Genomic DNA, 12,123 nt, shown 5'->3' with positions numbered 1-12,123 from the left:
GACAGGTACATGTCGAAGTATGAGATTAGATCACTCCCTAACACCATACACAAAAATAAGCTCAAAATGGATTAAAGACCTAAATGTAAGGCCAGAAACTATCAAACTGGTAGAGGAAAACATAGGCAGAACACTCTATGACATAAATCACAGCAACGTCCTTTTTGACCCACCTCCTAGAGAAATGGAAATAAAAACAAAAATAAACAAATGGGACCTAATGAAACTTCAAAGCTTTTGCACAGCAAGGAAACCATAAACAAGACCAAAACACAACCCTCAGAAGGGGAGAAAATATTTGCAAATGAAGCAACTGACAAAGGATTAATCTCCAAAATTTACAAGCAGCTCATGCAGCTCAATAACAAAAAACCAAACAATCCAATCCAAAAATGGGCACAAGACCTAAATAGACATTTCTCCAAAGAAGATATACAGACTGCCAACAAACACATGAAAGAATGCTCAACATCATTAATCAGTAGAGAAATGCAAATCAAAACTACAATGAGATATCATCTCACACCAGTCAGAATGGCCATCATCAAAAAATCTAGAAACAATAAATGCTGGAGAGGGTGTGGAGGAAAGGGAACCCTCTTGCACTGTTGGTGGGAATGTAAATTGATACAGCTACTGTGGAGAACAGTATGGAGGTTCCTTAAAGAACTACAAATAGAACTACCATATGACCCAGCAATCCCACTACTGGGCATATACCCTGAGAAAACCAAAATTCAAAAAGAGTCATGTACCAAAATGTTCATTGCAGCTCTATTTACAATAGCCCAGAGATGGAAACAACCTAAGTGTCCGTCATCGGATGAATGGATAAAGAAGATGTGGCACATATATACAATGGAATATTACTCAGCTATAAAAAGATATGAAACTGAGCTATTTGTAATGAGGTGGATAGACCTAGAGTCTGTCATACAGAGTGAAGTAAGTCAGAAAGAGAAAGACAAATACTGTATGCTAACACATATATATGGAATTTAAGAAAAAAAAATGTCATGAAGAACCTAGGGATAAGACAGGAATAAAGACACAGACCTACTAGAGAATGGACTTGAGGATATGGGGAGGGGGAAGGGTAAGCTGTGACAAAGCGAGAGAGAGGCATGGACATATATACACTAACAAACGTAAGGTAGATAGCTAGTGGGAAGCAGCCGCATAGCACAAGGATATCAGGTCAGTGCTTTGTGACCGCCTGGAGGGGTGGGATATGGAGGGTGGGAGGGAGGGAGACGCAAGAGGGAAGAGATATGGGAACATATGTATATGTATAACTGATTCACTTTGTTATAAAGCAGAAACTAACACACCATTGTAAAGCAATTATACTCCAATAAAGATGTTAAAAAAAAAGATGTAAAAAAATAAAAAAATAAAAAATAAAAAGTAAATAAATAAATATTTTAGAAAAAGGAAACTTATGTGTGGAATTTTATTATACCAAGTAAATTTACCTTTAAACATGAAAAAAACTTCCTGTCACCTTCTTTTGTGATAGTCAAAGGGTGTGCATTGCACAAGTTCAGTGAGAATTTCCTGTATTGTGGTTCCAGAAACATTTTAGAAGATAGTGATTTTACTGCTTCTTGTTCATACTACACATCTGTGTCTCATCAGCAGATGATGCACGCACACTTGAATACACAAGTTTTCTTTTTGAAAAAATTTCTTCATACACAACTTTCAGGTTCCTTAGCCTACAGCTCAGCTCCGTGATCTAACCCAGTTCTTGAACAAGCAGCCATCGTGCCTTTCCTGCATGAACACTGGAACATTTCATATGGCAGGTATGTGCAGCCCAAGTCATAAAATGAAAAAATTAAAATAACCAGGAAAAATATCTTGTGGGTATGGCTAATTTGAGGCAACGCTGTAGGACAAAAGTATACATTTTTAGGCTCCCCATGTATCTGTACTTTCTACTTTAATTTCATTTTTCTGATTCTTCATTCTGTAACTTAGAAATGATTTTGTGAAGATTTTTCCAACAGGTTTAAAGAGTGGATTCTGACAGGGATAGCTCTAAATTCTGATTGGCATCTGAATTTACCAGGAAAAATATAAACAACATAATTCTAGCATGAAAATATATAGAGAATGTTAAATATTATCAACAAAATGTTTAAAAGTGTTTTTTTTTTAATTTACCATTTGTGTTGTGACATCCCCCAAACCACCCAGATTAACAGTTTGACACATTGAACTGTTGTGAATGACGACACCCTTTGGGAGTACTCTAATGTTAATGCAGAATCTCCTGATGCTAAATTATTTTAGGGGAAATGCCTGTGAGCAAGTAATTTTTGGTATGAGAAGACGTAATACATGTTAAAAATGGTTCCTGTAAAAAAGTGGTTTTTTACATATCATAATTCAATGTACTGTGAAATGAACTCAGGTTCCCAAGTTATTAGCGCTACATTGGTTGGGGAACCTCTCATCACACCATGTCTTCTCTTCACAGTACAGCCTCTACAAAGCTATGAGCAGCCTGACATTTCTCAGAGTAGCGAATACACTGAGATTAGCAGAAGGACACACTCCCAAGTAGTATTAATATTATGTAACAATGATGGAATACATGTCATTTAAATGAAAGACTCTGGATCTAGACAAACTTTCATTTGATTTCTGACTTGGGTACTTAATAGCTCTGATTCCTTGAGAAAATAACATTATTAATGGATCCTACATTTTCTCAGCTACCTAATGGGAATCAGATTCTCTATCTTGTGATTTTTTTGTTGCTGTTACAAAACTAAGAGTTTGTTATATCAGCCCACAAGACCGAACTTGGTGCCTGTTGATCTCTTTTTACTACAGATCTCTAAGCTTCTTTGTCAAATTTAAAAATAAGTGGTAAGTACAGTTTGATAAGATAGAGCTGATAAAGAGGAAAAGGTATGGCTAATCTCACTGAAGAATAAAGTACATCATATAAAATTTTTGGTATTGGGTGGAGTTCTAAATGGAATGTCTTCATTTTCCAACATTTCATTGACAAAATTATGGGGTTATTAAACCAAGGAACTTTTTGGATTCTCTCACTGGTTTCTGCTTTTAAGAACTTCAGCTCCTGTGTTTGTTCTTTAAATCTTTACCCTATCTCTCTTTCTTTATAGCTTTTCAGACCACTCCATGGAGGCTGATTTCTGGGGTCTTAGGAGTAATGTGCCTTTTGTTGGTGGCTGCTTTGGGAGTTTTGTTGAAAAATTGTAAGTTTTTCTAATCAAGACTATATAAAAAGATCAAAATTGTGATGAAACTGTCTTACAATAAAGGTTTCATTTTGCTAATGTGTAATATTTTGTTATTTCATAAATCTGTGTCTGATGAAGTAAATTTCTAATTACTTCTTACAGCATTTACTGAACAAAATGTTCAGCCGACATTCTCTCCAGGACCCTCCACAGATCTCCAGGAAGGTGGGTTCCATACTTTGGAAAACTTTAGTGCTGTTAGAGAATGAAATATTCTTGTTTTTCTCACACAGAAGCATGAAGGGATATTATGCTTAGTAATAGAAATTATAGGATAGTCTCATTTTATTGCTAACTTAGTTTATTAAATTACATTGAATGTGTGTCATTTATATATTAAGTAATAAGGAAAATATTAGCCGGAAGTGACCTATTTTTCCTATGTGACTGCTCATGTTTAAGTAACAAAAGCAAATTACAGTAAATATTGTAGCTGATCCTAAGTGCCTCCTTGTGTTTCATAACACATACTTTGATACCTCTTTACCTGTACCTCCGCTTCTTCCATAACTCAGAAAGAAGCACAGAGATTTCTGCAATTCTAAACTCTACTTAACCAGTGAACGTCAGCTCAAAGATATTTTTAAACATATCTTTTCCTAAATGATGTCTCATCATCTTCTGTGTTCATATAGCACTTCATTCATATCTTTTTTCCCTCAGCGTTTTTCCAACTTTATTGAGATATAATTGACATATGACATCGTGGAAGTTTAAAGTGTACAATGATTCACTTATTACAATATTATTGCCACCATAGCATTAACTAACACCTCCATCATGTCACACAACTATCATGTCTTTTTGTGGTGAGAATGTTTAAGAAGCTCTCTTGTAGCAACTCTCCCAAGTATATAATACAGTACTGTTAACTCTAGTTATAATGATGCACAGTAGATCCCTAAAACTTAATCATCTTCTAAATGGAAGCTCGTACCTTTTGACCAACAGCTCCCCATTTCCCCAACATCCCAGCCCCTGGTAGCCACCACTCAACTCTACAATCTCAGCACCACTCATTTGACAAAGATTTGAGTGCCTACCACATAATATGACTTTTATCACTGAGGATGGTAAATGTTGAAGACACTATCACTAGTAAACTGGACGGTCAGACTTCAAGCTAAGTGCTTTATTAACTTCATTTTGAAATAAAATATCCAGAATTATTTTCTGACTCAGGAAATATGCTAAAATGCTTTCCTCCTTTAAATATCTCTTTTATCTAGTTCACTTTTAATTACACAGCAGAGATCAACTTCGGGTCACTTCCTCAAAAGAGGTTCTTCTAACCGCCCCCCATCCTATACTCTGCTACACAGTATTTTTACATACTGAATTTCTTGTGTATACTTACACAAATTATCATTAAATATAATTCATAAATGACTGAAATTTGTATAATTCTGTCTCTATCTCTAGAATATAATCTTCATGAGGAAGAAGGGTCATGTCTGAGTCGTTCAGAGTAATATCCCCTGAACTGTGGTGTACGCAGTAAATTCTCAAAGAATAGTTGTAGAAAACATTAAATAACAAATGAGTAAATAGCACTGAAAACAACGGAATCGCCAATGTCATCAAGTCATGTTTTGTTTTTTCTCTTAGGATCTGGCAGCTGTTCTTGCCGAGAAAAGTGGATTGGCTACCAATGCAGCTGTTACTTCCTTTCTAGTGAATCAAAAACATGGAAAGACAGTAGAAATTTTTGTGTTTCTCAGAATTCCAGTCTACTTCAGATACAAGACAGAAATGAACTGGCATGTATTTAATTCTGATTTTTCTACAATTTTTTTGACCTAGGAAAATATTATCTAAGTAAGCTGAATACTTTGATTCAAGTCTTTAATCAGATAGTAAATAGGCAGTTATATTTGAACTAATTTCCTACACTTTGAAACAGTCAAACAATCTACACAAAATTTCTCAAAGATTTACATTATAGGAATGTGACAGATAAAGTACAAGAAACTTTTTAGAGAGAATTCAAAGAATAAATAATAGATCATTATTTTTATTCAAAGGACTTTGAATTTTTAGTTCATTAATTGAATTTATAATTTGTTTTGTAATTATATAGCTTTTGTTATCACTCTTGGAATGAATATGAAGAATATTATAAAACAATTACCCAACTCTTAAGAAAAAGTGAAAATTTTCTCTAGCTCCATGCAGAACCTGTGCTAAGATTTATCCCTCAAGATACTGTTGGTTTGGGATCAAATTTGATTGCTGATCCCCTGTGAAGGAAGTGTTCCATGAAAGCTCTAATTCCCTTTATGACGTTTTTCATTCTTTCAAGAAGTGAGATTTTGTGGTACGTTTTCCTCCATAAATGAATGGGCCTGATGAATGAGAAATATGAGGCATGTGACTTGACTATACCTCCTAAATTAAAAGTTAAAAATGATTTTAGTTTGTATAATTGAAAAACTGAATCTGACTTTCTTAAAAGTCACTGACTTTCTTAAAAGTACCTGATCCCTAGAGTAGATTCAAAATAGATTAATATGTTGGTCTTTGTTTCCAAACAGCATTTTATGAAATTCATTTCCTATTCTTACTGGATTGGACTCTCTTACAGTGAAGAACATCATGCCTGGTTGCGGGAGGATAATTCTACTGTCTCCCAAGATCTGTAAGTTTCTGGCACTCAAAACCTTTTTCTGTTCTTTTTGAGTTTATCCTTAGATCTGATCAGAGAACGTAACATCCAGGAACACTGTAGGTAAGATATCCTGTTTAGGACGTGAGAATACAGAAAAGAGAATTGATACAACAGAATAACAATTTTAGTCCCAACCACAACACCCAAGTGTATGCTCAAGTGAGATGAAGTTAGTGTACTTGTGACTCTAAAAGAGCTTTTGATATATGCTTTTATTTCCTGCCTTGGTACAAGCACTTGGATATGTATGTACGTATACAGATTCTCACATACACAAAAGCCATCCAGAGAAAAGAGTATATCCACTATTTTCCTTATTCTGGTGGAGCCCAATATTCTCAGCATCATCCCATATTTCAAACATTCTGGGCTTATTTTCTGTGTATTTGTAATCTTCAAATCTCATTTTCATTCATAAACATGGGATTTACAGTAGCATACAATGACAGGTTTTATGCTCTGATTTTTTCCCTAGACTAGATTAGCAGATGCATCTTAGAAGTAAAGTATATAACATACCAAAACCATTAAAAACAACAGCAAAAACAAAAAAATCCCCAACTTCATTGCTATTGATTATTGATGCAATAGCCGAGTTTTTCTAACATTGTACTCTGAAATTGTGAAAACTGACTTGAATGAAAAAAAGATAATGTCTCAATGTGGTAATATCTCATTAAAATGCTTTTAAAATGTCTGTAGTTCTATCATTTAACAAAAACATCATCCTTGAACATTCTCATTTCCTTTTCCCAATATATTAAAACATTATTCTTCATTACAGATTTCCATCCTTTCACCCTCTAAATCCAAAAAACTGCATAACATATGGCCCAAGCGGAGAAGTTTTGGATACAGACTGTGGGAGTCAATATCGTTATGTCTGTAAGCAACAGCTTATTTAGATGTCTCTTGGGGCAGAAGGGGTGTGCAATGAAGATTCAGTATACTTAGAATGGTAACATATATTACTAACTACCTACTTCTGGGATCTGTAAAATGTTTCAAATTGTGTCTTATCAATCATAATTTTCATGTATTTGAAAATGTGTTTAAATTTTTTATCAAGATATAATTGACATATTACATTAGCTTCAAGTATACAACACAACAATAACTAGACACTAGGTCTAATTAACATCCATCATCATATATAGTTATAATTTTTAAATTTTGCCGTGTGTCTTAAAATGGATGAAATGTGTGCCTACACCTAAAATTATAGTCCAGACAAGTAATTTCATGAATATTAATGTATATGGTAAAGAGTGAATTGAATAGTTTATGCATATATTCTTGGAAACTCTCTGCAGAAATTTAAATAAAACTTAAATCATGCCAAATAATATATATCACATCGTATCAGTCCTTTGTGTGGCGTACTGAGTTGAGAAGTCCCATCCTCATCTCTCTTTTTACGGAAGTAAAAATAATTTTAGTGTTCCTTTTCAGTTCTTTCTGGATTTCTATACATCTATATGTTCTAATTTAGAGCTGGAAGTGCCATATAATAGTTTCTTCATATGTGTCACCTGGCCTCAGAGGGGAACACATTTGTGTGTCTTCTCTTGATGCTACAGAGTTCTGCAGAACAGTTGGAAGTCTCTGGCCAAATATATGGTCTCACGTGATTGCTTTCATATTTTGCAAGAGGCAAGGGCATCTAAGCCCTGATCATATAAATTTATAATACTTATTTCTTTACTCCACCTATCTTTCTTGCCTATGCTTATCCATCAGTAAAAAAAAAGCCATTCTTACATGTACATTGAAGATTTTAATCTCTAGCCAGTCCCCAAAGCCTTTTCCTAAAAGTATGTACCAAAAACTAAATACTGTAAGATGTTACAGAAAAACCCAAATGAACTTTTGGGCCAACCCAATAATTACCCTTTTTTTTGGGGGGGGTGGAGGAGGGGCTAGCTCATTTTATTGAAGGATTTCTAAATAGGTAAAAGAAAGGGTGGGAACACAATGAGTTCTGATGCCCGTCTGACCTGGAAGAGATTTTCCCAACCTCACAGATATCAAAAGCCAATTCCCTTTTTGTAATTGTTGCATCTACATCTTAAAAATTGTGTATTGACATCTATATTTGCTCTCTAGTTTTATATTTTAATTAAATAATAATAATTAAGAACCCAAAGTTGATTTTTAAAATACAAAGAGTCAGGAAGAGGAAAGAGCCTCTTATGTTTTATTTCTCAAAATATAAATATAATAGTACTACAGCTTGAACTCTTCACATTCTTGAATGCAGGTTGACTTAGGAAAAATGCACTTAAGTTATACTATGCAAAATTCAGGATAGACTATAACATCTTTCAAATGTTTAACTTGGACTAAGTGAACATGCATTGCACTTTCTAGATATTTGAAGTGTTTTGCCTTTGCTGTCCATGTGATTTTCATAATAATATAGTTTAATTGAATTTAAAAAGAACATTATAGGCAACCTTATAATGAAAATAAATACTTTTCTGTTCCAATTGTCCCATCAATCTGTCCTCTTCCCACAAAAATTTCCTCTGAGTTTTTTGTGTGTTTCTTTGTTTTTTCCTACCTGGAGTAGTTTTCTCTGTAATGAACCAAGGATAGTCTATTTTCATAATTTTTGTCCAGGATGAATCTCAACTGTATTTATTTAGCCACATTAAAGTATAGGTTCAAATTGTTACTTTCATATCATTACACTATGAAGTGTCCAGAGTTCAATCAGCCTTTTTTTTTTTTTTCCTGAGAACTCATGAACATTTATTACAATGCTGCAAGAACAATGAGGGAACGGAAGGTGTTAAATATGACAGATGATGTCTAATTTCAGAGAGTAATCTATGTCAAAATTGGCTCCATCGAGGGAAGAAAATTCCTGTTGCCACCCAATTATAGCTCAGATGTTTTTTTAAGCTCCCATATCTTTTCAGGGCATTGTGATGGAAAGTGCTGATTTGAATGAAGAGTACTGGTCCCCCATGGCAGTGGCCTGCTCACATCTGGCCCCATCATACTAATCACAGTCAATCCAGGAGCATCTGACCCATTTCATTTTTATTATTTTTTTCTGCCACTCTTACCTGCATTCTATTTTCCTTCATCCTGAAAATATCTTTGTAGTCCTTGGGATGGGAACAACATTTTTTTTTTTTTTTTTTTTTTTGCGGTACGCGGGCCTCTCACTGTTGTGGCCTCTCCCGTTGCAGAGCACAGGCTCCGGACGCGCAGGCTCAGCGGCCATGGCTCACGGGCCCAGCTGCTCCGCGGCATGTGGGATATTCCCGGAGCAGGGCACGAACCCGTGTCCCCTGCCTCGGCAGGCGGACTCTCAACCACTGTGCCACCAGGAAAGCCCTAAAATAAGTTAATTCTTAATGTGTAATGAAATATAACATAAAAATAAAGACACTATCATGAAAAAGACAGGGATCTAGGGCATTAGACATGTGTTTAATTCACAAAGCCACGTTTACTAAGTTAATAATTTCACAAATTGCAAGAAGAAGAAAAGAAACAAAGAAAGAAACGGAGAAAGACAGAAAAAAAGGGGGAGAGGGAGGGAGGGAGGAAGACAAAGAATAGTAACAAAACCTGGTGTGGGTATTTTAAAAAGTAAAAGAAAATGAAATGCATCTTGTATCAATAATGTAAATCATGTAGTAAAGTTCTTTATAGTGAAGGACTTACAAAGAATAAAATAGTAGGTTCTAAAATTTTAGGAAAAAGACAAGTAAAGAATCTCGCCTCTGAACAACACGAGTGAAAAATAATTTTTTTTCTTTTTGAAATAATCACTACTGAATATGTAAGAGCCTTTTATAAATGAAATGTGAATATGAATTACCTTTTGCACCTAAAATTAAACTAAAACTTTTTTTAGTTTATACATACAATATGTAATTTAATTTAAACTTCATTATTAAGTATGTGGAAAATGTGGGTGTTATTTTATTTCTTATTTATGTATTATTTAGGTAAATATTTATTATTATTTTATGGGTGAAGAAATTAAATCTTAGAGGCGGCCAAAATCATACTGCTTATTCAGTATAAACCTATCAGCTATGAGTAATTTATAATATTTTTAGTTAAAAAAGCACTTTTAAATTTATGTCACTTGAGTTGAATATCATAGAAATCCACTAAGGTAAATATGGCATGTCTTATACCTCTATTTAATAGAAAAGGAAACGTAAGTCCATAGAGGCTGTTATTGTCCCAGATCTCAAAGCTAGAGACTGGTAAAATTTTGATTAAAACCCAGTTCTAACTCCAAATACTAAGGCTGTTATCTCAAATTGTGACATACATTCCTTTAGGTAGTTATTGAAATGAAGGAGGAAAAAATCTTTCAAGTTTTTGAAGCCAGGATTTAAAATATAACATGACCATAATATAAAATGAACATAAGTGAATCATAGTAAATTACTTTTCTATGACTTATATGCTTGTATCAAATTCTGGGTATCTTAAAATTGTACAGAAAGACCAAACTACATTTATGTGGAAAGTACGTACCCATGCTGTGATGGGCCCACGGATCTCGGACCAACCCCATCATAGAATTATGACTGCCCATCTATCGCACAGATGAATCCAAATTCTTCATTTTTTACAAAGGATTACTGAATAAAATAAAAATGTGAATTTTTTTCCTGTTTCCTCTCCTTGGGGTGAGTTGATATATTTAGATTAGAAAAGTGAGAATACAGAAAAATTTCACCCATGCAGACATGAAAAAGGAAAGAATGGAAATGAGAATTCATATAGAGCCAGGTAAAATTACTTTTAAATTTTCTCTTGCTATAAAATAAAAAACAAAATGTTAAAAAATGTAATAGCTGTTTTTAGTTCACCTACACTAAGATACTTAAAGATGCTTTTCATCACTGATAGTGAATGATAACACACACAGTTTTTTATTTATATTCTTATTTTATTTGGTGGTAACTTTATTGGTGGTAATTGCTTTCTTTGCAAGGTAAGTCTGGGTCGGATATATGAATTTTTGTTGAATGAGTTTTTCTAGTATGCTTTAATTAAAGTTCTGTCCACATCGTTGTCATCATTTACAAGTTATCGTTGTCATCATTAACAAAACTAATCTCACATTTGTTAATATAGTAACATCTTAACATTGCCTAGCAGAGCTCTCAGGAAAAAATAAAAGGTGTTTAATAAATGCGCATAGTGCTTAGATTTTTAAAAATATAAACTGTTTTACATTTGATCATGATAGTTGGAAACAATGAAAATAATTTGTTTCATTTTGAAAGTCAGGTTGTGTGTCACATCTTATAGTAATATCATAACTTCTGATTCTTCAATAAGTATATCCTACTTACCTATCATTAAATAAAGTGGAGCAGAATATACCTCAGAAGTAACAAGTATTCATTGCCTTCAGTAAGTCAATTCAAACACTTAAGAAACAATTAGAATTACCTTATAGCGCATATATTTTTAGAAATTTTCTTGAGGTTAAAACCTCAAGAGTTTCTTATTTATTGAACAATAGTTGTTAGAAACACACACACAAACACACACAGACACACACCTGATTAGAGAAGGAAGGTCCTGATTCTTGTGGATAAGAGCCTCCTGAAAAAGTTAGACATGTCCTGAGTTCCTGATTTAGATTTGATACTAGCAATATCCAGTCAATTCTGATCCCTGAGAAGGATATGACAAGTGTTATTCTAATCTCACCTTTCTGTTGAAAAAGCATAGCACAAACCACAGTGCTTCCACGTCTCACGACACAGAAAATTTCCCTTTTTGGTGGAATAAATGTTAGGTCCTAACATCACTTTAGGACTTAAAAATGGTGAATTCAGTGATAAGAAGTCACCAGAGTTTTAAGAAACAAATGGTGGGATCACATAATTTCTTTCTGAATTTTTTTCAAAAGTGAAAAATTTGTAATAAAATATGGTTATAAGTACTTTGTGGAAAAAATAGAGAAAAAATTAAACTTCTTAATCATTTTGTGCATAGGCTTTTATAAGTTTGAGTGGAATTAAGTATGCTGTATCATATAAGCTGAAACAACAGAGAGATAGCTTTCATATATATACTACATAGGTACATGTATATGCATACATATGTATATATGCATATGTGTGTATTTATATGACCTTTTAATAATGAAAATATAAGCGTATACAAGATAAAAATTCC

The 12,123-nt window shown here is 33.7% G+C and overlaps 1 protein-coding gene across 1 annotated transcript in view; it reads left to right on the top strand.

The window, feature by feature from the left end:
* Positions 1 to 2,560: 2,560 nt before the first annotated feature.
* The window catches only part of LOC307194431 (macrophage mannose receptor 1-like), a gene marked incomplete at its 3' end in the record, with an annotated part of 193,115 nt that continues 183,552 nt past the window's right edge, over positions 2,561 to 12,123 (top strand). Inside the window, exons 1-5 of the mRNA XM_079937523.1 lie at positions 2,561 to 3,236; positions 3,384 to 3,446; positions 4,890 to 5,041; positions 5,816 to 5,919; positions 6,734 to 6,834. Of these exons, the coding sequence (XP_079793649.1) occupies positions 3,191 to 3,236; positions 3,384 to 3,446; positions 4,890 to 5,041; positions 5,816 to 5,919; positions 6,734 to 6,834 (466 nt within the window). The 5' untranslated portion in view covers positions 2,561 to 3,190. The remainder of the gene's footprint in view (positions 3,237 to 3,383; positions 3,447 to 4,889; positions 5,042 to 5,815; positions 5,920 to 6,733; positions 6,835 to 12,123) is intronic.

Source organism: Stenella coeruleoalba (assembly GCF_951394435.1).
Source record: "Stenella coeruleoalba genome assembly, chromosome: 11".
NCBI lineage: Eukaryota > Metazoa > Chordata > Mammalia > Artiodactyla > Delphinidae > Stenella > Stenella coeruleoalba.
Note: the sequence above shows the minus strand (reverse complement) of the source record. Positions and strands in the feature narration are given on the sequence as shown.